Source organism: Pholis gunnellus (genome assembly GCF_910591455.1).
Source record: "Pholis gunnellus genome assembly, chromosome: 24".
NCBI classification, from domain to species: domain Eukaryota; kingdom Metazoa; phylum Chordata; class Actinopteri; order Perciformes; family Pholidae; genus Pholis; species Pholis gunnellus.
In genome coordinates this window covers 11023241-11049345 of record NC_136551.1, presented here as the reverse complement: position 1 = coordinate 11049345, position 26105 = coordinate 11023241, and the positions used below count along the sequence as shown (strand labels likewise).

At 46.1% G+C, this 26105-nt stretch overlaps 1 protein-coding gene across 1 annotated transcript in view; it reads right to left on the bottom strand.

Moving 5' to 3' along the window:
• Window positions 1-23913, bottom strand: part of nid2a (nidogen 2a (osteonidogen)) — a gene marked incomplete at its 5' end in the record, with an annotated part of 31608 nt that extends 7695 nt beyond the window's left edge. Inside the window, 28 exons of the mRNA XM_079185658.1 lie at window positions 39-172; window positions 253-358; window positions 461-594; window positions 1607-1712; window positions 1800-1933; window positions 2049-2154; window positions 2255-2382; window positions 2860-2965; window positions 3087-3220; window positions 3303-3408; window positions 3493-3629; window positions 3852-3977; window positions 4930-5058; window positions 5436-5582; window positions 9048-9278; window positions 9364-9564; window positions 9703-9814; window positions 9914-10047; window positions 10159-10268; window positions 10437-10476; window positions 12638-12749; window positions 13279-13617; window positions 13712-13844; window positions 14757-14896; window positions 15024-15125; window positions 21978-22094; window positions 22349-22534; window positions 23707-23913. Coding sequence (XP_079041784.1) covers window positions 39-172; window positions 253-358; window positions 461-594; window positions 1607-1712; window positions 1800-1933; window positions 2049-2154; window positions 2255-2382; window positions 2860-2965; window positions 3087-3220; window positions 3303-3408; window positions 3493-3629; window positions 3852-3977; window positions 4930-5058; window positions 5436-5582; window positions 9048-9278; window positions 9364-9564; window positions 9703-9814; window positions 9914-10047; window positions 10159-10268; window positions 10437-10476; window positions 12638-12749; window positions 13279-13617; window positions 13712-13844; window positions 14757-14896; window positions 15024-15125; window positions 21978-22094; window positions 22349-22534; window positions 23707-23913 — 3897 coding nt within the window. The remainder of the gene's footprint in view (window positions 1-38; window positions 173-252; window positions 359-460; window positions 595-1606; window positions 1713-1799; window positions 1934-2048; window positions 2155-2254; window positions 2383-2859; window positions 2966-3086; window positions 3221-3302; window positions 3409-3492; window positions 3630-3851; window positions 3978-4929; window positions 5059-5435; window positions 5583-9047; window positions 9279-9363; window positions 9565-9702; window positions 9815-9913; window positions 10048-10158; window positions 10269-10436; window positions 10477-12637; window positions 12750-13278; window positions 13618-13711; window positions 13845-14756; window positions 14897-15023; window positions 15126-21977; window positions 22095-22348; window positions 22535-23706) is intronic.
• Between the last annotated feature and the right edge of the window lie 2192 nt (window positions 23914-26105).

Below are 26105 nucleotides of genomic sequence, written 5' to 3'. Positions count from 1 at the left end.
AAGGCATCATGTCTCTGTGCATTAAAAGCAGATCTCACCTGTTGAGGTGTGTACTGTCCATGTGAGTCACACTGAGGTACGAACACTCCTCTTGAAGGGGACCCCTCTGGACCGGTGGTCTCTACGCTGTCTCGGTGCTGCTCACAGTAAGTTCTGGGACGCTCAGGCTCATCTGAGGAGTTCAGATTAAAGAACAGTGAATAAAACCTGATGACGTTCCTCAGAGCTCAAAGAACAGAGCGTTCCCCTCACCTGGTCTGTCACAGGCTGTGGGTGCTGTACCAGGCGAGGTCCTGGTCCCTGCTCTCTCCTGTCCCCTGACGTCCACACACCAACACTGTCCAGTGGAGCCGTGACACTGGAGCACATGATATCAAAGTGATGCTTGTGTTTCTTCATGTTACTCAAAGGTCGCATGACATTCATGAATGAAACTAGTGATCCGTCACCAGACGCTGACCTGCAGTGACGTGTACTGTCCTCCTGCGTCACACTGAGGGACGTAGGCTCCGACAGCAGGATGTCCCTCTGGACCGCTGGTCTGCACCCCGTCTCTGTGGTGCTCACAGTGAGTTTTAGGACGCTCGGGTTCGTCTGGAGGGATGAAGATGAACGACAGCAGGGATCATATGCATATTCTTTTAGAGCATGCTCAACAGGAGAACCCTCCTGTCAGTCCAACACATAGATTAACAACATTAATATGCTATAAAAAGATATTTTCCATCTGCAGTGTTTATAACAAAACTAGACCTATATTTCTAACACAGACCATTTGTATTAACAGAAGTATTATTTGCATATGTAGTGAGTCAGTCCTTCATTTAATGTTATTAAGAACAACAAATGCAGTGGAAAATAAAACATACACGTCAATTAATACTACAAATCTGATCAAATACACATGTTTGAACACATTTCTTAGTGTTGTGCATTAGAATGACTACTTTAGGGTTAATGCTGGGTGTGTGGACAGGGCTGTGTTTGTGTAAAGACCAACAAATGTACTTTTAAAAGGCCCGGCTTGAAAGAACGACTGGAGTCGTGTTTATTTTCTTACTGACAACTCGTAGTTAAAAAGGGCTTAAAGTCATAAAGTCCATTCAGCCGGCACGTCTCCCTTCAGCTCGTAGTTAATGAAAGAAAGAAAGAACAAAGTTGCAGTGACTTTCTGCAACATAAAAACAAAATGTACTCGTTTCTCATCATCTCACTGTTTCCTTTACGCTCAACTTCCCACCACACACACACACACACACACACACACACACACACACACACACACACACACACACACACACACACACACACACACACACACACACACACACACGCAGTGATGTCACCTGTTTTTCCAGGCATTCCAAGGCTGTGACCCGATGACCTCAGCAGTGCACCACTTACAAGGTTAGACACACACTTCACATAAACGTCTGCTTGACTTGTCACTGAGTTGAGGAATTAGGGGGTTCACAGGTCAATGTTTAGCAGCAGAGCCTCGGAGAGGCCATGACATAATACACCTGCTGGTGCTGTTACTGCAGAGGTGGAAACAGTTTGAAGCACTCACAGGAAGCTGAATGGGGGGGGGGGGGTTCGTTCTCACCTGGTTTGTCACAGTCTGTTGGTGGTGCACCAGCTGGAGTCCTGGTCCCCGTTCTCTCCTGTCCCCTACCGTCCACACACCAGCAATGTCCAGTGGAGCCGTGACACTGAAACAATATACGTATTGTGTTTTATCAAACGAAATTCAAAAGTCATCTGTCTGACAGTTCGCTGCCCACTCATCAGGCGCTGACCTGCAGCGGTGTGTACTGTCCTCCTGCGTCACACTGAGGGACGTAGGCTCCGACAGCAGGATGTCCCTCTGGACCGGTGGTCTGCACCCCGTCTCTGTGGTGCTCACAGTGAGTTTTAGGACGCTCCGGTTCGTCTGAGGAGAACAGCATCACATTTCTTTACATGGTAAATCATAAACTGATCAAACACATGTAAGTCTGTTTAGATTGATCGGGCCGAACAGCACAGGCTGCCAGCCGAGATCTCACCAGCTCTGCTGCAGTCTGTGGGTGGAGAACCAGGTGGAGTCCTGGTTCCTCCTCTCTCCTGCCCCCGAACGTCCACACACCAGCAATGTCCAGTGGAGCCGTGACACTGAAATGACAACACCAGTAACCGAATGAATTCACGTATTTTAAGTGTTGAAATAGTTACATTAGATATTTCATGTGTTAAACCAATTGCAAACACTGACTTGTAAGGATCTGTACTGTCCGTTAGCGTCACACTGAGGGACGTAGGCTACAGGATACCCCTCTCTGTCAGTGGTCTGCACCCCGTCTCTGTGGTGCTCACAGTGAGTTTTAGGACGCTCTGGTTCATCTGTGAAGAAAAAAAGAAATGATATTAAAGAATTTGCTGCTATGTGATCATTTTTCATTCATCTTTTGACCCCATCATATCCTACTCACATAACAGGGTTGAAGGCAACTAGTCCATTAAATAATGAGCATTTAAAAAGTAGAACGTGGTGTCTCGGCCACTTTCTACGGCTAAGCTTGGTTTGGAAGTTAAGATCTTTTCTCCTCCTCCTTGCTGGCGATGATGCACCAGGATGGTCTGATTCAAGGGCGGACTGTACCACAGTGGATCCATGTTCAGATACTTCAGCCCTCCTCCCAATCTACACTGCAAGTTTAGTTTACTGGTTATGGGTAATTCTGGTGATGTCATAATGATGTCATCTAACTTCATCCCCTTGTAAGTAAGTTAAATAATATGAGTGTCTTTTGTGGAACAATCTGACCAAATTGATTGAATTGATTTGTAAATGGACCCAGAAGAAGGTGTGTTCCTCACCTGGTTGGCTGCAGTCTGTGCGCGTTGTACCGGGCGGTGTTCTGGTTCCTCCTCTCTCTTGTCCGTCACCGTCCACACACCAACAATGTCCAGTGGAGCTGTGGCACTGCAGTAAATAATACCAGCAATAACATCAAACACATACCATAATGTATGTGAAATACAGTTAACCTTCCTTTGGTTGGAGGTGGTAAAGAGTGTTTTCAGACTCTTAGTTAGTGACAAACCTGCGAGGGTGTGTACTGTCCATTAGCATCACACTGAGGGACGTAGGCTCCGACAGCAGGATGTCCCTCTGGACCGGTGGTCTGCACCCCGTCTCTGTGGTGCTCACAGTGAGTTTTAGGACGCTCGGGTTCATCTGGAGGGATAAAGATAATCTAATTCTCCAGCTTCTAGGGGAATGGCTCTGTGATGTAATAGACTGGAGGTGTGCTTCTCACCTGGTCTGTCGCAGTCTGTGGGTGGTGTACCAGGTGGCGTCCTGGTTCCTCCTCTCTCCTGCCCCCTGACGTCCACACACCAACAATGTCCAGTGGAGCCGTGACACTGAAATGAATCATCAGACGTTTCCAAATCAGTACGTGGCTCAAGTCCTCAGTGGGCCGTGTACTTCGCCGCCCTATGCGTCACCTGCAGCGGCCGGTAGCGTCCGTCAGAGTCGCACTGGGGGACGAAGGCTCCGAGGCTCGGACGACCGCCCTGTTCCCCCCCGCTCTGCAGGCTGTGTCTGTGCTGCTCACACTGGCTCCTTGGACGAACCGTCTGTCCTGTAGAGACAAATAATAGATATATAGATATTTTACTATAGCTTCTTGTTGTTTCCTCCCACATCTTTGTAGTTGGTTTAATAGTTAATCACAGAGGAAATAACAGATATATATATATAACAGTATACAATATCTACAATGTTTGAATAGAGAAACAGGTCAGAACTCATGGGGAAGATGATATTAGTCGTAATCATGCGTCACTATAGTGGCTTCACTGACCTTGCTGCTGGGAACAGTAGAAACCATCACCACGGAAGCCCGGCTGGCACTGGCACTGGAAGGAGCCCAGTGCGTTGACACATCTGGCGCTGATGTGACACGGAGAGGAGCTGCATTCATCCACATCTAAGAAGAACAATACAACAACCACAAATACTGATTCTACACCGATCTAGATCTAGAACATGATTCAGTTCAGTGCTATCTGATCAGTGTTTGGATCTGTTCCAGGCCTTATGTAAAGGATCTGTCCAGCAGGGAGGTAGGGAGGGTTTGAAGGAAGTTCATCAAAAGTTCACACTGATGGGTGAAAGGAGGACACACACACACACACACACACACACACCCTCAGGACCTCTCTCCTCCACACATTCCAAAGCCAAACACACATTGTGTCATTGCTCCATTTGTCTCTCACTCCCCCCCCGCCGTCTAATCTCACCCTCTCGTTCTCACATTAGGCCTCTCATTCCCACCCCCGTGTTCTCACATTTGTCACCCATCCTCCCCTCTCGCCACGTTTCCTCGCTTTCGCAGCTGTGCACCGCTGCCGTGGAAGACATGTTGTGCCTGCGCTCGGGACAAATATGTGGAAGTCTTCCAAACGCTCGGCGCGCAGCACCGCGTGTTTCAAAGCAGCTCTTCTGTGGCCAACAAATGCAACGGACAGCGATGGAGACGGGAGAGTTAAATGGTTGTTGCACGTTTAGTTTTTCTAAAGCCAAGCCTTCATGTTTAGTGGCTTCAGTTGATTTCTTTGTTGATGTCGGAGCCCAGCTCAAAGACAAACCACTACAAAGGGCTTGTCAGTAGTTCTGGAGAATAATTAGCAGGTGTTGAGAAACACAGGTGAGCCTGCTGACTGAACTTTAAAGTTAAACTTTCAACAGTCGCCTCACTGGGAATTAATAAAGCACCTGTGCTTACATCACAATATCCGGCTAGTCTACATGTTCTTTAGAGATGTCCGTCTGTTGGCTGGTCGGTCGTTCCACACGGAAATATAAGAACTATTGGATGGATTACCATGAAAGTCGCAACAGACTTTTGGCTTTAAGGGGCTTTCATTGCAACTCACCAACACAGGTACGCCCGTCGAAGCCAAACTCGTAGCCACTCTGGCACTGGCAGCGGTGGCTACCGGGCAGGTTCACGCACTGAGCATGAGCGCCACATGAGCTCAAGCTCTCAGCACACTCGTCCACATCTGCAGTGAGACAAAGGGAGACAGTTCTTCTATGAAAACCAGGAATCCCAGTCTACACAGCTAGCATGCTGCACGTGTACGTGTGTGTGTGTTCTGTGTGTAAAAGCTGTAAACACGGGTCATTACTGGTGCTGTGGTGTTACTATAACATGTAACACACACCTGGATTCTTGGCTGCATTCCTATGTGTGTTGTGCAATAAACAAGACAAACCCACACACAGAGAAGAGAGTAGTAGAAGTACAGATGATGACCCCTCTACTCTGGATGGATAGATGTTGATGAAACACAGACGCTCTGCCTTGAACCGTCTGCATGTGTGTGTGTGATGGAGAGAGACCGTACTCTGTACGCCCATACGAAGCGCTGACAGTTACCGTAACAGTTGCGTCCGTCCCCTCTGTAGCCAGTCGCACACTGGCACTGGAAGTCCCGGCCCTCCAGCGGGATACACTGGGCCGTGGTGTCGCAGTCGTGGTTCCCGGCATAGCAGGGGTTAACCAGCTCCGGCTCGGTTGGCGCGACTACACAGAGGAGGAGACACAGATTGTATTGATTGATACATATGTGCACCTTAATGCTCGTCTGTAGGACAGTCACAGCATCACATCCAGAGACTCTGAACGCTCCAAACGTCCTGAATTGAGATTTATTGAGACTCGAATTATTCCACGGTGAAAATCCAGTTGATTGCAAGCCTAACCAAACGCACATGTAAAATCACTCCACGCGCATTCTCGAGGGACGGTTTCCTCTGAGGAAGTCATGTTCTCAATATTGGACATATGGATGATGTTAAGAGTCACACACACACACACACACACACACACACACAGACAGACAGACAGGGGGATGAGTGAGCGGATGTGCGTTCAGGGTTTCCTCATACCAAAGCAATTTAAACAGCAACCCTCAGACTGATTTCTGGAGAACAGCAGAGTGAAGAGAACCATGGGACACCATGAGAACAGAATGCGGAGGGCTCATAAATATGCTTAGAGTTAAGCTACGCACAGCGCTACAGCATCTTCCAGGCTCGCTGTCAAGGGTTAAATAATGCTCCAAAAATGACTTTTAAGGAGCATGCTGGCGTCGCATAAAAAGCACTTCTGATGTCAATCAAATATTATTCCAAATATGGCAGCTGTATTAGGTTTTAGTGGTTTTAGTCTCTGGACAGTTTTACTTAGTTTTAGGGAAAATGCCGTTAGAGGTCTGGAGTCCAGCTAACCACCTAAAAGACTAATATCTGTTTTAATGATGTTTAAGTGCTTTCGGATGGACTTTTTCTTTACCATCGGGGGCGTATAAACAACACACACACACACACACACACACACACACACACACACACACACACACACACACACACACACACACACACACACACACACACACACACACACACACACACACACACACACACACACACACCTAAACTAAATCAGACACACAGACGTTAGCCACAGCTTGCTTCCATCTCCTCAGCCCAGAGGCCAATTCTGGCTCATTATCAGAGAGAGAGACAGAGAGAGAGAGAGAGAGAGAGACAGAGAGAGAGAGAGAGAGACAGAGAGAGAGAGAGAGAGACAGAGAGAGAGAGAGAGAGAGAGAGACAGAGAGAGAGAGAGAGAGAGAGAGACAGAGAGACAGAGAGAGGTGGAGAACACACAAACGCAAGAACTACACACCATCAAAGCAATGACTTGTAGTTTCCCACCTGTTGCTTTTTCTAAAACACAAACACACACACACACACACACACACACACACACACACACACACACACACACACACACACACACACACACAGGTTTAACAGCGGGGTAGCTTCAATGGTTTGTTCACACCAAAAGTGAGTTTTTATTCGTGCCACTCGCGTGGGAGAGTCGTAGAGGAGGAGGGGACCACCATGTGACCACCATGGGACCTTACTTCGTCTCTCTCTTCACTGTATAGACGGGTTTCTTGTGTGTTAACATTACATGTGCCCGGTCCTAGTCGACAGGTATGGAACGAGTGTTGCCCGCTTTCCGTTGTCCCGACTCCAGTAATACATTATTTATATTTTATTCCCTTTCCACTCATTCTATTTCTATTCAATGACAGTATTGACTGAAACCCATTTTAAAAAGGTCCACACCAGTGTTTCTGTATGCTTTAGCCTGTTTACTACCAATGCTACTGAAAACGTGCTGCTGCCTCTGACGTGTTAAACTGAAAATAATTCAAGAGAATATCTTTCTCCCCAGTTATATCAGAACCAGACTGTGTGACAGCTGTTCACAAAGATGTTGGCAACACACACTCAAGTCAGGTAGATCTGTTCTCTCTCTCTCAGTTCAGTGTCTTCAGTTCGTCTACAATCTCAGATTCTCATGACATCAGTGGGCAGCTATTCTACCCGGCAACCCCCCCCCTGATAGAAAATCTGTCATTGGCAAGGATATTATTTCCCAGAAAGTGTAAGACCCTTCAACACACACACACACACACACACACACACACACACACACACACACACACACACACACACACACACACACGCTCTCTCTCTCCCTCACACACACACACACACACACCACTTAACCCATGTTTACAAAACCCCTGATCCCCGAAAGCTCTTCCAGCTGTGCTCTGGGTGTATCGGTGCGTGTGCGTGTGCACGTGTGAGATGTGTCATCAGAACCTTTTTAATCAACGTGTTGACGTTTAAATGACAGAAACTTGGCCTGGACTCAAAAAGTGGAAGAAGAGAGAAAAAGAATCTCTTTCAATGTCTTCCTGTTCATCTCCATCACTCGGGGTCTCTTGTCTCTGCTTCTCATCAGGCTCAGTGGGAGGAGGAGGCGGGGCTGCTGTGTGCTGACAGACCGTGACACGTGTTGTATTTCTATGCATGTTTGTGTAGTCTCTGTTTTCCTGCTGCTCTCTGGAGGAAATGAGTGCGAGAGAAGCTAAACATGAAGCAAACGAAGCATCTCTTAGTTTAAATACTTCAGAAACAATGCCCGTAATAATAGATAGAAAAAATAATAATTCTACACCATAAATGTGCAATCAGCCCCAAAAAGAGTCAAATAATTAGGGCCATTGTTTGCCTCCATACAAACATCACAGAGCCAAAACCAATCTGGTCAAAACTCAAAGTTCTGTGGTTTTGGTTTTGTGTTCTGGTACCACAGAGGACTTTTGGAAACCAAATCCCACAATGAGGCGGACATTCTTCCCGCCGCACTCGCCATATTTGTTTATTTCTCCTCGTGCCAGCTCACTCTGCAGGACGATGCCAACGCTCCAGATTTCAGTCCTAACGACCAAACCGAACCCGTCACAAGTCAGCTGTGACGCCAATCGCGGTTACAGTGATCCTTAAAGTGCTGCGTCTGCAGCCAGAAACAGCAGAGGTAATACGGACTCTTGAACATTGTTTTCTGATGTTTCAGCGTATAATCATCCCTCGGCTCGCGGCGTGGTTTTGGCTAAAGGTTTCAATTACTTGGTGGTCTGGTCGCTAGTTGTGGCCCCGGGACAAGAAAACCTCATGTTTGACGCCCGAGTGTGTTCAACCACTTAAACACTGACAGTGATGGTCTGGAAGGGATTTAAGCAGTCACTCAGACACTCGCTTTCCCAAAAATAATGAGCCGATGTTGTCAGCGGGCCAGTGTTTTCCACGTGATGGATGCACACACCAGAAAGAGATTCTTCTGTTGAAGCCCCCGTTCTTCTTCACTATGACTGCTTTTATTCCCATTGTTGCGCCACCAGAAGGTGGAGTTAAAACACTGCAGGCCGCTGATTGGTCAAGAGAGACGCTGGACATCCTGCACACACTCGCCATATTTAAATAGCCAAGCTACCGTCGATAGCGACACTCGATCCGGATCTTGTGGAACTGGATCTGTGTATTTCATTCAACCAAACTCAGCCAAGCGGATTGGGATCGTAGCCTGAAACCGGCAGGGTTCGGTTCCACCTGGACTCACCTCCGACTGGGCTGATCTTGTTGGTGATGGCGTATCTCAGGATCCGCTCCTCCTTGACGTACATCACGAACACCCTCTCCATGGTGATCTGCAGCGTCTCCGGGACGGCGGCGCGGTGGTCGTGCCGACAGTCGCGGTAGGTGATGTTCTGCTTCAGCTGGAAGGAGAAGGACTCGGAGCCCCGCTCGGCCGAAACCACCGAGAACTCCCTCACGGAGGTGGACGTGGCAACTGAGGAAAGAAAACAGTGTAAACGTTTGAGTCGCACGGAGGCGTCATACGTTCAGAATCCGTCTCTCGTGGTTGTTACGGGTACCGGATGGGTAGTACTGGTAGGTCTCCTTGAAGGGATCCATGGTGACTTCAGCTCCAGGGGGCAGGAAGGGCACGTTGCCACTGACTACAGTATCCACGGTGAGGTGGTTGTGGTCGTCAAGGCCGCGGCCCGTCTGGATGATTGACAGGCGCTGGTTGCCGGGGTAGAAGATCACCTCTGCACGACGAGTGAACTCGGCACCTGGTGATGAAAGAAGTCCACCGATCAATTCTTCTTCTGTTTGCCTGTTTATAGATTATCTCCAATGCACAGCAGCTAACGATACACACACACACACACACACACACACACACACACACACACACACACACAGTTTACCTGTGATTTTGAATCCTGCTTGGCTATTGGGCAGCTCCAGAGCAAACAGCCATCCAAACAGCTCTCCTATTGGTGCGAGCGGCATCAGAGCCCAGCCCACCGGCTCGGGTACCTGACCAATCAACACAACGTTTACCAAAGGGGAAATCCAGAGAGACCAGAGACTTAAATGTGGAGGAGAAGAGGAGAATTCAGATTCTCAGACTCCTACCTCGCTGATGGCAGTGTACGCTCTGCCATCGCCCACCACGATGTAGGCATGAAGATCAATGTTGTTCAGCTTCACTGGAGTCGAACCCACGGTCACTGTTCCGCTCACCTTCCCGCTCACTCGCTGTGGAGCACCTGAAGGAGCGACACAGGGGTTACAGCAACAACAACAACAAACAACTTAAGCATTTGAAGAAAAGATAATGCGATTAATGCATCTCTGCGGGTCAATGGCAGCGCTCTAACCTTCGGGTAGACAGTAGCGTCCATTGCCGTAGAAGCCAGGCCGGCAGTGACAGCAGAACCCTGTGGCGTAGTCGGAGCAAAATGCATTCTGGGAGCACTGCTGTTGGAATCTAGAACGCCAAGAGAGAGCGCAGAAAAACATGTTTAATGCTTTAAAAAAAAAAGGATTTCTTTGCCTACATCACCCACAATGCAATCTGACCTCTGTCAGGACAACAACCACTACAAATAGTTAGACACACCATCAGGTATATATCATGCTCATAGTCGTCACATACCTGGCACATGTTTCCTTATTCTCCGTTGTGTACTGAATCACTGAGAGAGAGAGAATAAGTATTATTATGCATTACATATACAACACTTCTATCATTAATATCCTGCAGTCTCCTATCTAACATCCGAGGGGAAGATGGCGACAGGACAAAACAGAGAAAGCTGTACGTGCAGACCAGAAGAAAGATGTTGGTTAGCTTAGCTTGAACACCGGGAAGATGCATTTCTTTTGTGTCCAGTATTTACGTCATGCAGACGTGAATGTTTAAATGGAGATGGAACATTTAAGGGTTGTTTCCATATAAGTACAGATGGACAGAACAAATAAAAAGACAGAGGATGGTACACACACACACACACACACACACACACACACACGTCGAGGCACTACTTGGAGAGAAACCAGCTGTTGCAGTCCTGTCTCCCACACCCACTAATCCACTCACTCACACACACACACACACACACACACAAACGCACACAAACACACTGTTTGCTACATGAACTCCCAAAGGAATCTAAGGTTACATCCACACCATTATGTTTTCATTTTAAAATGCATAACTTTTGCTACTTTCACGCCTAGTGTCCGGCTTCTCTACTACGCCCCACCGGTTTCCCCCCAACTCCTAACATGGACACTCAACAAACTCTGCTGACCGTTTTAGTTTAAAAGAAATGTCGGGAGTTACGTTGAGTCTGGACTTTTGAAAACATTGATGCAGACGCCCACGCTTGCTTCCTGATTGGCTCTCAGCAGTCGTGTCCTTTCCCTGATTCGTCCCGCTCCTCTCACGAGAGCCTTTTTCTGGTCTATGCTAGCAGTCGTTAACGCAATCCAAGCAAAGAAATCTTCGTCTTACTTTTTCGCCCATTACTGTTTTTCTTCTGCGGTATTTTCTGCAACTAAGCAACCAGCGGCAGAAAAGGCAATCTGCTGCCTGTTTGCACCGGCACGCACATGTCCAGTGTGTGTGAATGGTCACGTGATACGCATTGTTTAGTAGTTTTACTATGGACGGAGATTAGTTCTGAAACGGTAGTAAACGTGGTTGTTTTATAAAAACGTAGTGTGGATGTAGCTAACAATGGATTGGTATAAACTCTGAATAAATTAACGTATTTCTACAGTATTTGTACTTCACACAAGTGTTATCTGCGTCACATGTGCTGCTCTAAACACAGAGTAATATAGTAAAGCAACTACGTCTAAAAATGTAAAAACACCAAACTCCCAAGTCTCTCTCTCTCCTCGTTTATCTCTCCATTTGTCTTTTTGCTAAATGGCTGATTTGGGATCATTTTTAGCTTTCTGACATCCTACTGGGGCGTCACACACAAACACACAAACACACACACACACACACACACAAACACACAAACACACGCACATTCAGATGGACACAGGATGTCAGGATATTTTCTCAGGAACCGCGCACACACACACACACACACACACACACACACACACACACACACAAATCACTGTGCTTCCATACGTAAACACACATACGTGCCAATGCTGTGGAGGGAAACCCACATACAAATATCGCAATGATTTTAATGCTCTGAGTCTGAGTTTGAACATCAAACCCATGACAGCACTGACAGAATGTAGGTGTGTGTATTGAATTATTTTTTTTTATGTTTTGCCATTTTGTAAACAACCACTCGACTGGATAAGCACACACACGTCATACATATCATAGTTTTGGCGAGTTTATTGAGCCTTAAATTCTAGATTTCCTGAAAACACAATTTGTTTAAAACAGGATATTGACAACTGTTTTAAATACTAAATGAGGGCTTTATTCCAAAAATACTCAATCTGTTCACAGATGTTTCTTTGCATGTTCTAAGATGTATTTCCTCACTCCAAACTAAGTTAAATGACTTAATAAGATGGGTTTTTCGACCCTTATGTAACCAGGCAAGTTGACTGAGAACACATTCTTGTTTACGGCTAAAAGCCTGTGGTAGTAGCAGGGGAGGGAGCACACACACACACACACACACACACACACACACACCTGGGAGCTGCCCAGCACAACGGCAGTATTGTACGGCCAGCTGCTGAGCAGCTCCGCGTACAGAGGGCGAGGCAATGCTACCCTCCAGTTTCTTAAAGTGGCCGTCCTTTCATAACTTAAGCAGACAACTATATATATATATATATATTCATATTTATACGTTTATCTCCTACCTCCTGTGTCAAAATCGACATTGTCTTCGTCCACGCTGACCACGTGACCTCCAGGGGAAAGACGTGGTTCATTCCTGTGAGGGGGGTAGACGTCCACCACCTCCAGAGGACCCTACAGGGGGAACAGGCTGTGTTTAACTGGAAATATGTTTTTGCTGTTGTCATACTTTTTAACTCTCTCCAGATGCTACAAACCAGACCGCTATAATCAGCGCATACTGTACATGTTGTATACAGTATGTAGGGTATAATGATTGCAGTTTTGCCAGCGTTTTGTTGACACCACCGCGCTGTCTCCAAAAGAGCGTTCCGTCGTAAACCACAGAATTTACAAAAAGCGACTACAATTTCAAATGACAGCACTGCCAATTTAAATTCCTACGTCTTTTTCTCATACCAGCTACAAAAAGTGATATTTTCTAAGAATTGGAATAGTCACTCAGTACTGCTTTCTGCATGAGCAATATCAGGAACTCTCGTCCCATAACACATCATTATGGTCTATTGGTTTTGCATATGTTTGTAGTTTTGGTGTTATAATAAATGGCAGTAAAAACCACGTCCATCTTAAAATGTTTGCCAGTAGGATTTCTTGCTGAACATGTTAATTCAGTTCATGTGCAAGGATGTTTAAGTGTTACCTGTGGTTGCTGTTCCTGAGTCTGCTGAGCACCTCCCTCTGGAGGATTAGGGGGAGCATACTGCCTCTCTGCTGGCTCGGAGTTGTACCTGGGTTCAGAGGTCAATGGCACATCTTTGCTGCCGTATGCCACCTGATGACCGGAATCCTCCGAAGGGGACGAGGGAGCATCAGGACTTGCTGGTTGAAGGGATTCTGAGTGGTCAGCGCCAGCGGGGGCCGTCTGGAATTCGGGGTCCCCGCCTGTCAGAGGGTAATCGTCTTCTTCCTCCTGGTTATCCGGGTCGAAAGTGTTGTCCGGGTAGTCCTCAAACTCGCCATACTCGGCTGTGGTGGTGTCCTAGAAGCAGAAGCCATGGAGGGGTCAGAGGAGTTTTTCTGCAAACAACTCTTGACAGTAAATAAAATGCATTAAACAGAAAAGGATGTATTACCAGGGAGAGGCCATGTCCTCGGGTTGGTGGGGTAACAAGGAGGCCACCAATGGATGCAGGAACAATGTTGTCGAAAGAGTAACTGTTCCCAGTGTGGAAAAGCCAAACACCTGGAATTCCTGTATTACCAACCCTAGAGAGCGAGTGACATGAATTATTTCGTTTAGTGAAAAGCTTATTTTGTTACAATATCTTATTTTTGATAGTGTCGATTTGTCGACACTATCAGATATCTGTATTTATTTGCAGCTAGCATTACAGGGGTGTTGCTCGTTAGCAGCAACAGCTAACAGGGTCAGCTGTGCTCAAGCCTGCTAGCTAGTTAGTAATTAGCTCACCGCTTCTTTGTAGAGTTAGCTTTCTTCTCTAGCAACAATTCACAGTGTTTTATAATAAGGTTTATAGAACTAAATAGAGCTTTCTGTGTCAAATAATTAACCTTAATTTTGATTATAAATTGAACTTTTTCTAACACAAGAACAGTGTTTTTCCGATATTTCAGTCTTTCTGGCTATGTTGCTAGCCACTGTTTGCACACAGCTGGTAGAAGCATTAAACACTGCAGTGAGATTGTGTCAGTTCGTTAGCTAGCAAACCCTTCTATCATAACTCTCTTATTAGCTAACTCTCCACAAGAACCCTTCACCAAAGTACTGTGACGTTAGCATCAACAGCTAACAGCTAACGGAGAACAGCTGCTGTTTGATTAGTCTGCTAGCTAGTTAGTAATTAGCTAACTACTGTAACTTAGCTTTCTTTTTTGTAAAGTGTAACGTTAGCTTTCTTATCGAGCTATAATTTACGGCGTTTCATAGAAAAGTTGACAGTTGGATACAGTTTTCTGTGTCACATGAGTAACCTAAATTTAAAAACAATCTTACATCATTATAAATGTAAGTTTTACTTACACAACAGTGTTTTCCAAATATTTCAGTGTTTCTGACCGCACTCTTTGCCACTGTTGCACACAGCTCAGAGTAATTACAAGTTTGCCAGATGTGGCTTTAAGAAGAATTGTGACTCAACCTTGAGGTTTTTTACTTACTGGTAGAGGTTTTTAACACTCTGCTCATCGCTGGTAACGCTGTAGTGAGGTCCCTCGGTGCGGGAGAAGATCAGATATGTGATTTCTCCTCTGCTAAAGCCAACTCTAGCAGGGAGCTCTATCTCAACATTATAAGACTCCTAGAAGCAGAAAATTAACATGAATGCAATGTAACAGTAACATTAATGTCTACAAGTGCTGCAGCGGTAAAATAGCCGATTGCTAATCAAGCTGAGACTTAAGGTCTTGTATATATAACCAGGTTACCTTAGGGCGTGTCCCAAAGAAGTTAAGGCCACCTTCAGGGTAGAGGAAGAGAACGTATGAATCCGTCTCATCGTAACCAATTACTGCCTGGAACGTATTGACCTAAAGAGAGAGAGAACCATCAGTCTGAACCAGAATAACAACAGGGACAATCACATCAAGGACCAGAGGATTTAGTAGCATCTAGTGGTGAGGGTGCAGATTGCAACCAAACACCCCTCCAGTCACTCCTCCTGCTCCAAGTATGTCCTAGATCTGTGATGGCTTTCAAGTAACACAAGAAATGCGAGAGGCCCTCTCCAGAGCCAGTGTTTGGTTTGTCCGTTCGGGGCAACTGTGGAAACGTGGCGGTGAAACACGGTGGACTCTCGGAAGAGGACCAAGTAGGTCTATCATTGTACTACAGGACACACCGGCTACATAATGCGCCCACGAAATGGTCGCAGTTTGGTGAGGTTTAGGCGCCCAAATACTTGGTTACATTTAGGAAGAGGTTATGGTTTGAGTTTAAAAAAAGACATCAATCCCAGAAGTTATTTTAGTGTAGAGCGAGAGTGCAGGGAGACCGTCCCTATGTACTGTAGATATATTCGATGAACCGCTATCCTGTCATTACTTTTTGTATTTTTTGATAGTTTCTAACTAGCTCATCCCTCTGCCAGTGTCAGAGGGATGAGGTCACCTCCTGCGTGTTCAGAGTCAGCCCTGCCCAACCGCCCTCAAGTCATTCTAACACTCACGGCTCATATTTAAACTTCACACCTCTCCTCGGACCTCCTCCCTCCTCCCCTCCTCCCCGTGTCTCCTCCTGTTCCTCTGCTGGAATTCATGTTGAGACTTCTCACCCTTCACACCCCCCTCCTCTTTTCGACCGCCGCCAATTACTGACACACTGAGCATCTGGGTTTCCAAACATCTATTTTGCAAAAGGTCAGTATGAAATAAATGAATTGAGTAAGTAGGAGCTGATGAATGAGGGAGCAGTGGAGCCGAGGAGCGTCCGGCCCGCTCTGCCTCCCAAAACCGCAGTTGGAAAAACACAGATTTGTCGAATGAGGGGAAGACAGAGTGTTGTTTCCCTTTGGGACACAATCAGATTATCAGAACGCACACGCACGCACGCACACACACACACACACACAGACCAAGACATGTACACACACACACGTCGGTCTCTCAACCCCCAGCCCAGATGTTGATCTCCACAGCTGTCTTCCTGTGTGTCTCGGCATCTTTCGTGATGATGTTACAACATGCAAACCAGACGTCGTTACAATGTGAGGCGTGGGGGCGCACACACACACACACACACACACATTTATACAAGCCTTAACGCAAACACAGATGTCCCACCACCTATATTCCTCCTATGTGAACATATGTGTGTGTTCCTAATTGTTTACATCAACATCTTTAAACTATCTTGTTGTGTGTGGGCGGGGAGGACTTTGTAGCCTCCGGGCTCTTTGTAATTACTAAGGAAGGGGTCTTTCTTTTTTTCTTTGGGAGGAGGAGAGGCTGGAGCTACAAGAGGGGATCTGCTTCTTCTTTGTCCTTAATATCCCTTCTAAGATGTCTGTATGTTTCTCTCCTGTTGTCCCTCCTTTTTCCTTGGAGGAGGAGGAGGAGGAGGCGAGGGGTGAGGGATGAAAGGATGCAGGGGGGGTTTGGCAGAGATGGGAGAGGGGCCATAGGTCTGCTTTACAGCAGGAGAAATATGAGGAGAATATTTAAATGAGTGAATTTATTTGACCCTGTCCACACATAACATGGGAAGTCCCTTTGGTGTTTTTAGTGGCTGTATATCTCAACAATGAGTAAATAAATTGTCTTTTTTCAGACATTCATGGTCCCCAGAGGATGGACCCTGCTGCCTTTGGTAATCCCCCTTTTCCTCTCTAGCATACAGAGACATGAGAGTGGTATCAATGCTCTCATCTAACTCTTGGCAGAGGAACAAAATGAGCACATTTCCCCCCAAGATGCCAGACTATTCCTTTAATGTCCCTCTTCTATCTGTGTGGTCATTCGCTGCGTCGGAGTCTGTCTCTGTGTTGTACCGTCATGCTTTACAGACTCACAGCTGGAAGACAACAAATAGCAGCCAGCACACATCAAAGAGCTCAGGATGCATCCCCCCCGCCCACACACACACACACACACACACACACACACACACACACACACATCTAACCTACAGGCATTTTGTTACACCTTTTTTAAAAGACTGTCCTCACACTCCTAACATTGACCACAAACACGCACAGACGTTAATTGTCTCCGGGACTCGTCCCTGAAGGTTTAGGTGGTAACATCAGGGAGTCCATTTAGATCGTTGAGGAGCAACTTAACACACTTCATATGTTCACAAGGTTTCAAAGTACATTTTCATTTCAGCGTGGCATCGATCTTTTCATCTACTGAGCGTAACATTTCATATTTTAGCAAACAATAAAAAAACAACGATTTGAATGCCTGGTCTTTCCGTTCAGACTTTTGCAGAAAAGCGGGCGAACCTCTTAAGTTGCCGTTCAGTCTCGTCTCACCATGTTTTACCGTTGTTCGGTCGTGTTTAGTGTTTGTGTATTCGGTGGTCTGGTTTACTTTAAGTCTTCAAGTAGTTTAGTCTACTCTGCTTTCCTAAAGATAGTTTAATTGGCTCGCCTGTGTTTCGAATAAGTGACTCATCCCTCTGTGACAAATGTTCTGAATCATATTGTAATTATCTGGAGCTGGGTCCCACTTTGGTGAGGCTGGATGAACGTACTACACTTGTTTGTTGGTTGCAAACCGGCAGAGAGAGAGAGAGAGAGAGAGAGAGAGACAGAGAGAGAGAGAGAGACAGAGAGAGAGAGAGAGACAGAGAGAGAGAGAGAGACAGAGAGAGACAGAGAGAGAGAGAGAGACAGAGAGAGAGAGAGAGAGAGAGACAGAGAGAGAGAGAGAGACAGAGAGAGAGAGAGAGACAGAGAGAGACAGAGAGAGAGAGAGAGACAGAGAGAGAGAGAGAGCAGCTGCAGGCCAGTTGCCAGCCTCACCAGAGTGCTACAACCAGAGCTGCCTACAGCGTGGGAACTGACACACACACACACACACACACACACACACACACACACACACACACACACACACACACACACACACACACACACACACACACACACACACACACACACACACACACACACACACACACACACACACACACACACACACACACACACACACACACACACACACAGCCCGGGCCCGTGGCCAGGAACAGTCCGGTCAGTATTTCACTGTTGTCATATGAAAATCCCCGCTCCGACCTTTTCGGTGGTTTTCCTGTTCTAACTTCAGCCTCAGAAGGATTCCCTGCTCTGAATTAAGCTCGAGGAAATCGAACAACGTCAGGGCTTACGGAAGCTTTTCAAAAAGCCTTTTCCATCAACTCAAGAACGCATGGTGGGTTAAAACCATCGCTGCTTTTCTTAGATCCTGAAAGGAACATGAACGTCCTCCCCGCAGCTACAAACCAGAGCGCTGCGACTGTGCTAGTAATTTGTCTCAGGACTGTGTCCAAGTTAAACTCGTGGATGCTGAGTCACTTCAGTATTTTATTATGGAGGAGCTGCACAGCTAGAAGGGGATATGAACCCCTTTCTTTCGCCTACAGAGAGGTTCAGTGCTCAATCATAAACAGAGTAATATATTATGAAAGCTGAATTTCAAGGGATGCCCCCTGTGTCACTGCATGGGCTCCCCAAGAAACAACAAATAGCACTAATAGAAACAATGGTTCCTATTGTGCTACAGAAAGGAAGAAAGACAAAGAGAGGAGAGAAGAGGAGAAGAGAGGAAATAAAATAAAAGGCGAGGGCCGAACCCAACAGAGGAGTCTATTTATTCATTCAGCCTCATCTGAGCCTCTCACAGTCCACATGTAACATGCCGTTCGGCACTTTCCCTTTTTTTTGTCGCACATATGTCTTTTGAAGAGAACTCAGGAAAGAAAATGGTCTGCTGTGGTCAGATGTTAAAATCACATTCCATTTGAAAGTGCTGCTCATTTACAAAAACGCTTTACAGGAAGGGAACTTCCTGTAAAGCGTCATTATGGCACGCGCATATTATTCAAGAGTCACGTTAGAGATTCATATGAGAAGATGGGTGTTATGTATTTTATTATATTGTAACACGCCTCAGTCTACGGACGAGCTAACCGCTAAAGTCACGTCAACATGCTGACACGTTCAACTTGATATTGACTTTGATGTTTAGCAGGTATAATTCTGATCAGGTTCACCATAAAGGTTTAGTTTAGTGTAGCATGCTAGCATTTGCTAATTAGCATTAACACGGAGTACAACTGAAGCTGATGGGAATGTTAGTCGTTTTCCAGGTATTTGGTCAAAAACCAAAGTATTAGCATATATTTAATATTTTATCAGTGTTAGTATCAACCATAGCAATAAAACGTGAGTAGAATGGACGTTCCCATTCTAAGCGTTGTAGCATTATGGTCAGAGCGGCGGCCATTTTTATATGTACTTTTGCCATTGCGACTGTTGTAGCGGGCAATGGCGTTAGCAAGCTAGCTAGCTGGCTAATGACCGGCTAACTAGCTGGCTAACTAGCGGACAACTGGCTAATTAGCTAGCTTGCTAATTCCGCCGTGCTTTAATGCTGCACCGCGTACAGAAACCGAGCCCAACAGCAGTGAACACATGTGAGAAGGGCTTGAACGTAACGGATGTTCATATGTATGTAAAAGTCCCTTCAGCTTCACCTGATGAAGAGGCACATGCAGCGCTCTGCAGCTACGCCGTTGATCTCTGCCGCTTAAAATTACAAGACAAACGGTGTCACGGCGTCCACCAGCATAACAGGTGTCCCCGCGTGAAGACGGATTGGCCTTATGCCGCTCAAAGTAAAGCCTTGTCGACGCTTCTTCAAACATCAACACACGGAAGGCCAGAGTCTCCGTGTAAATGGCTCCGGTCATTAAAAAAATTGGGCGACATGGTAGCGCATACAACAGAGTGTGTGTTGTTGGTTTCGTGAGAAGCAATTACTTTCCAATTATGATAATAGCCTCTTTAAGACTCGCTTCGTAGAAAACACAACCCCACTTTTAGGGATGTGAACTCTCCTCTATTTTCCCTGTTTTTCCTTCCCTCGACGCTCCTCTCGTCTCCCTTTCCGACCCCCAAACACCACAAGGCCTGCCCCCTCCCCCACCCGGTCACCCCCTAATACACACCTCAGGTTAATCAGTTCGCACACACATACCACTCTAACCCCCCCCCCCCCCCCCAACGCACCCCGCCCGGCACCTCTGGCTAATCAGTTCAAAGGAAGATGCTATCTTGACCCACTGAAGCAAATCCCAGCCCAGACTGCTCTGATCCGACAGCCACACAGACCCTTTAAACAACAACATGGACCTTTTCTTGGCACTCTCAAGAGGTGGACACCGGCCTCTAATCAGCATTTGGTCAACACTGGATGCAGACTTAAGTCCAAAGTTTGAGGTTTAAAGAAGTTGCAATCGCTCATTTGTCCATTTGGCAGCGCTGCGATCAACATGAGCCCCGAGGTACTGAGACGCGTCGTCAGAGGCTTAATGCTGCCTCTCCCCACGGACTATTTGACTGTTTCGCTTTTGATCAATCATGAGGAAAGAAAGAGGAGGCATTAAAAGAAACCAGACCGCGACAGTCAAGAGAAAGAACAAACAGATGAGAGGGAGGGAGAGACACACAGATCTCCTGGGGTTTTTGTCCTTAAATCTACCCTCCATCCTCCCACATGCTACGCACCAGGAACAACAAAGCCTGTTTGTTTGATCGATAAGTTCAGCCGGCCTGGCTTTACTTGGAGTCCGTCCCAAATACAAACTCAAACAAAGCCTTTAGTTCTCCTCTAGGTGACACTTTCTTTTAACAAGGTGCACAATCTCTGAGGAAAGTTTGTAGAAATGTGGTATTAATCATAAAGATAACAGAGAAAGCGTTTGATTGGACGTTTTAGGCTCAGTTTATTCGTTGAGTGCTACTCAGGTCTTCTACTTCTTTGGAGGGAGCTTTCCTAACCCTGATGACATCACTATGACGTCATCAGGGTTCGCTAAGCTTGGACTGTATTTGGTAACGTCTGCATTATAAGTGCAAAGCTGGAGAGCTTTTTTGAATCTTGTCTCTTGCTTTAATTTTAATCTTTCTATTGTGAAAAAGATGCAAAAATGTGATGTGATGATTTGTCTACAGGTAACTATCAGCACTAAACACACATGAAGAGTAAAGTTTCTTATGTGAATAATGAATGGGTATTTACTTGGGTTTAAATAGAGCTTTTAGTTTCAAGAAAATTCCCATTTTCCCTATAATCAGCGCCAAATTACACGCTTCTTTCCGGGACAATTTCTAGAAAATGACGGACGTGTAAATTAAAGTGTTCACAATGTGAGGCGGTACTTTAAAGAGAACGCTGAAAAATCTAGTTTTGTGCAAAAATAAATTATTAAAATACATCAAAAACGTTGAATTAACGGCGATGTGAAACTGGACTCGGGAGAGCAGCACTTTAACGTGAACCGAGCTTTAAACTGGTCACTGGCTGACAAACAGGGAGGGAAGTCCACGGAGCATGAGAGCACTAATGGTGGAGGCGTGTTCCTGTCTACCTGTGTGAGAGGGGATAACGAGTCGGGAGAGGGCACTTTGATGACCCTTAAAGATGACCTCTGACCCCTTGAAAAGGTTAAGAGGCAGATTAGGAGGGGAAGGGGATTTACAAATAGAGCCCAGCCCCACCCCGGGCTGATTACAAGGGATGCGCATCCTCCAGGAATTTGGGATTGTGTCTCTCGCGTCACGAGATCCAAAACATACCGAGAGGATGATAAATCAACGCGCAGACGAGACGGCGAGGCCTCCAGCTTGCGCTCTCAGTCCCCTCCACACGTCTTACCTTGTTCGAAGGTCCGGCGGTTCGAGTCTGCTCCTCATATGCCGCGACGTTCTCCCACGTTGCGACCACGACGTGCGTGGGCGTGAATTTTGCATCCGGGAACCCTCGGTGTACTTCCTGGATGAGCAGATGGATGAATGGATGAATGATGAGGGGGGGAAGAAGGAGAAAGTAAAGGAAAGATGGAGTGTACAATGGATTGAACTAATGGATGAAGAACTGGAAAAAGGAAGAATCCAGATCTGTAGTTAAGCACAGTGCAACACGTATTCATCAAGCTTTTTCTGCCTCATTTCAACACAACCAAAGTCTGTCGATTAACAATCACACAACTGTGAACTGCCTTCACTTGTTTCAGTGGATCCACATACCCGGGCCACTCGGTTGAGAACGCTGGGCGTCTCCGTCACCCGGTAGTAAATCTGTCCTCGACCTCCGCTGGTGTCGATGTCGGCCAGAAACGGAGCCACCACGGGGAAATCTGTGGGGAAGCCGTCGTCGACGTACTGCTTTTCCATCGGTAGGTCCTGGGCTGAGATGATGCCGTTAGTGGCCACCTGGAGGCAGAGACAGAGAGAGACGAGGGCTACTGATGATGCTCCTGCAGACCGCTTGGGACCCCAAAACCCTAAAGTTCCTCTTAATAATTGCTGCAGCACCATCATGAACCCACGGAACCGTCTAATGAACCCATATCCCCTCATAGACCACTGGGACCTCCGTGGGCACTGCCGGAGCCCCCTCATGGACCCCAGGAACCACATAATGAACCCCCTAGATCCCCCTCAGAAACCGCTGGGACCTCCTCAAGGACCTCTGGGCCTGATGATGTGTGTCTTGGGGTTTATGTCTTTTTCTAACCAGTCCTGGAGTGGAGCGAAGTACATTTTCTGTATTCATTTTGAGATGCTTGTACTTTATTTGCGTATTGCCATATTTATTGCCATCTATAGCTTAAACCCGGCCACTCCCAAACACTGGGTCGGGGCCCTCAGGTGAGGCCATTTTCATTTGGGTCGCATAAATGAATTTGCAGAATTTCTTCCAATTAATCTTTTATTTAACGTTTATATCTGCAGTTCGCTTTTGAGCCACACGGGGGAGCTTGAATGTTCGCACCGTTCTGATAGTCGTAGCCTAACATTGAATCTTAATATGAAAAGCTAGCGTACAAGGAAAAGCCTGTTAACATGACGTCATCATGTTTTAAGTTCTATTTTAGTACTTTGAGTCTGCAAAGTAACTAGTAACTGAAGCTGTCAGATAAATGTCTCTCTCTGAGATGTAGCTAGAGGAGTACAAGTATTAAAGTACCTCAAAAATGTACTGAAGTGAAGTGAAGGCCATTATACATAATGAGTACTTTTGATACTTTTAGTTCACTTAGTCAACTTTGAAAGCTGCAGTACTTTTACTTGTAATGGAGTAATGTTACAGTGAAGTATTGCTACTTTTCTCCCACCACCACAAGTTATTCCTTATCACCATCTGTTGAGGAGCAGTGGATTTGTAATTGATAGTGACGTCAGAATATGGCAAGATATATACACATATACAGATGTGTTCCCCCCGTTCACGCTCGTTAATAAAACGCTTCATTTGGCAGCATTTAACACCCTGTTCTACTTTGGATCAACAGCTGCAAACATCACCTGCAGAGTTAACTCTCTCATTCTGCGATAAAGACAACACACGCACGCGCACGCGGTGCTAACGGGCGTCTACTCACGTATAGCTGGGAGTACCGGGAGTCGTAGAAGTTCAAGGGTCTGGGCAGGAGCAGCACTCTGGAGGTCTCATCGTCCCCCTCCGCCAGGATCAGATCCCCGCTCAGGGCGCCGTACGGGAACATATCGGCCCTCCGGATGGCGGACACCACGCACACGCCGCAGCTCCAGCACAGCAGACACGCAGCCAGCATGGACCCTCTCTCCATCGTGGAGCCGGGGCCGATCGGAGCAGCAGCTGGGAGCAGAAGGAGAGGAGGTACAGATGGGCTCGGGGAGCAGGGCAGCGAGAAAGACGGGGAAACTCTCCTCCTCTCCAGTCTGATGCTCTGCGGGGAGGGGGGGCTCAGGCCCCGCTGTGATTGGTCGGAGGCGGGCTAAGAGTGACAGCAGGGCCGGTGCTGGAGGTAACATCTGGCTCGCGTTAGAGAGAAGACAAATAGAGCGTTTTTTTAATCCGGATGTAACTCTATCTGTTTCACAACAATGTAAAGGAGACATCGTGTTATTTTTACACACACATACACACACATGCACACGCACGTGAGAATTCCATTGAAACACATTTAACAAAACAGAAGTGTAAATGGAAAACAATACACAAACTTAATTATAACTTATTCCCTTAAGATGAATATATGTGTGTTGGAATTTTAGAAGGGTAAATTTACTTATTTTTTTATTTCCAACTATTTTTCCAGTTGAATGCATTTTAATCAAACACACGATTTACATGACATAGTTATTCTTATTCTTGTTTTATTTTACTACGTTCTTTACTCATTAAAGGCAACCTGGATGCGACCTTAACAAATTGAACTTGTGCGCCACCTTGTGTATAAAGCACGCTACTCCAGCACCTCATATCTATTCAAACTAAAGCTGAAAGTCAATTATTAAAAAAAATAAATCGTCAACCACATAATCATTTATGTCATTCTTTAATTCACCAAACAACAAGTGAACAAAAAAACCTAATTATTTTTTACCTAACTATTATTACTATGATTTTGTATTTTTTTGTCCTTATTACTACCCATGTAGTTATTTATTACTCATCAACATTATTATTACCCTTTTTAATCATACATGACATGAACACATACAACCCTCCAATTAAAACAAACAGCTGTACCATGTTCACATCACAACGTCTGTTTCATCTCGTGTTGATGTCTGTTCATTTTGTGTTTACACATATATTTATATACATATATATATTCTCAACATATAGAGCACCAGAGGAGGAATCTCCCTCTCTTAGGAGGGACAGACACATGAAGTATGTGTACAAAATAGAGAACACTAAAATTAGAAAATGGAAAATCAGGAGGACAATATTTGTCGATGGATAAATGAAGAATATAATCAGGGAGGACACTGAGCAACTTCCAGGTGCTGTCGAAACAGGAAGGTCCCGAGCCTCGCGACCTCGTCTCCACCTGGAACAAGAACAGATACACGAACACACAACGGGAGCGCACATTTCTCAGGCTCAGGCTCCTGGACCAGATCCAGGACCTCTGGGAGGAGGCACCGAGGACGGCCGCCGGTCCAACACGGAAAACACTTGGGTACTATTCAGAGGACAAGAGAGCAGAAAACCATTAAGTACATTCAGTGAGCTGTGTGCAACAGGACAGCCCAAGTGGAAGGAGTCGGTCCGGCTGTGGCAACGGTCCAGCCGAGCACGTGTTTCACCTGCTGCAGACCAGACTGAGGGCAAAAGGCCCAGAGAGCTTTAGTGCAGGCCTGGACGAGCAATAAATCACATTAAAATCCTACACACCCTGCAAACTACATGTTACAGTGGTACCACAGGATATTAGTTCATTCAAAATTACATCTAGAGATGCCATTAATAGTCATGAGACATGATAGAATACAACTTTTATTATGGTAACCAAACTAAAGTCTCTGTAGTTTGAGTTTGATCAGATGCTTGCACTAACCCAGAGCAACCACTAGGTGGAGGCAAAGGTCAGGCTGACGTCATTAACTACAAAGACTTTACCAAACTCAACTGTGTGTGTTTTCCTTTGTGTGTGAAAACCGTTAAACTGTCTTTTGTCCACCAGGTCATAAATGATCACACCACCAAAACGCCCCCGAGTAATCTGATCACTAAAAACAGCGGCGTATAAAATGCACAATTGATCGCGATTCCCTGACGCTAATGTGATCAAGTGAATCATCTGATCAGATGACGCCGCTCTGTAATTACAGAATGCTGACATCAGACAGTCACCAACAATCAATGAAGTCATCAATGATTCAGACCAGGACCATTAGCAGGCTGGACACACACACACATGTATTCTGTTGACATGAAGGAGTGATGAAGCCTCACTGCGGGGTCGTGTGTGTGTGTGTGTGTGTGTGTGTGTGTGTGTGTGTGTGT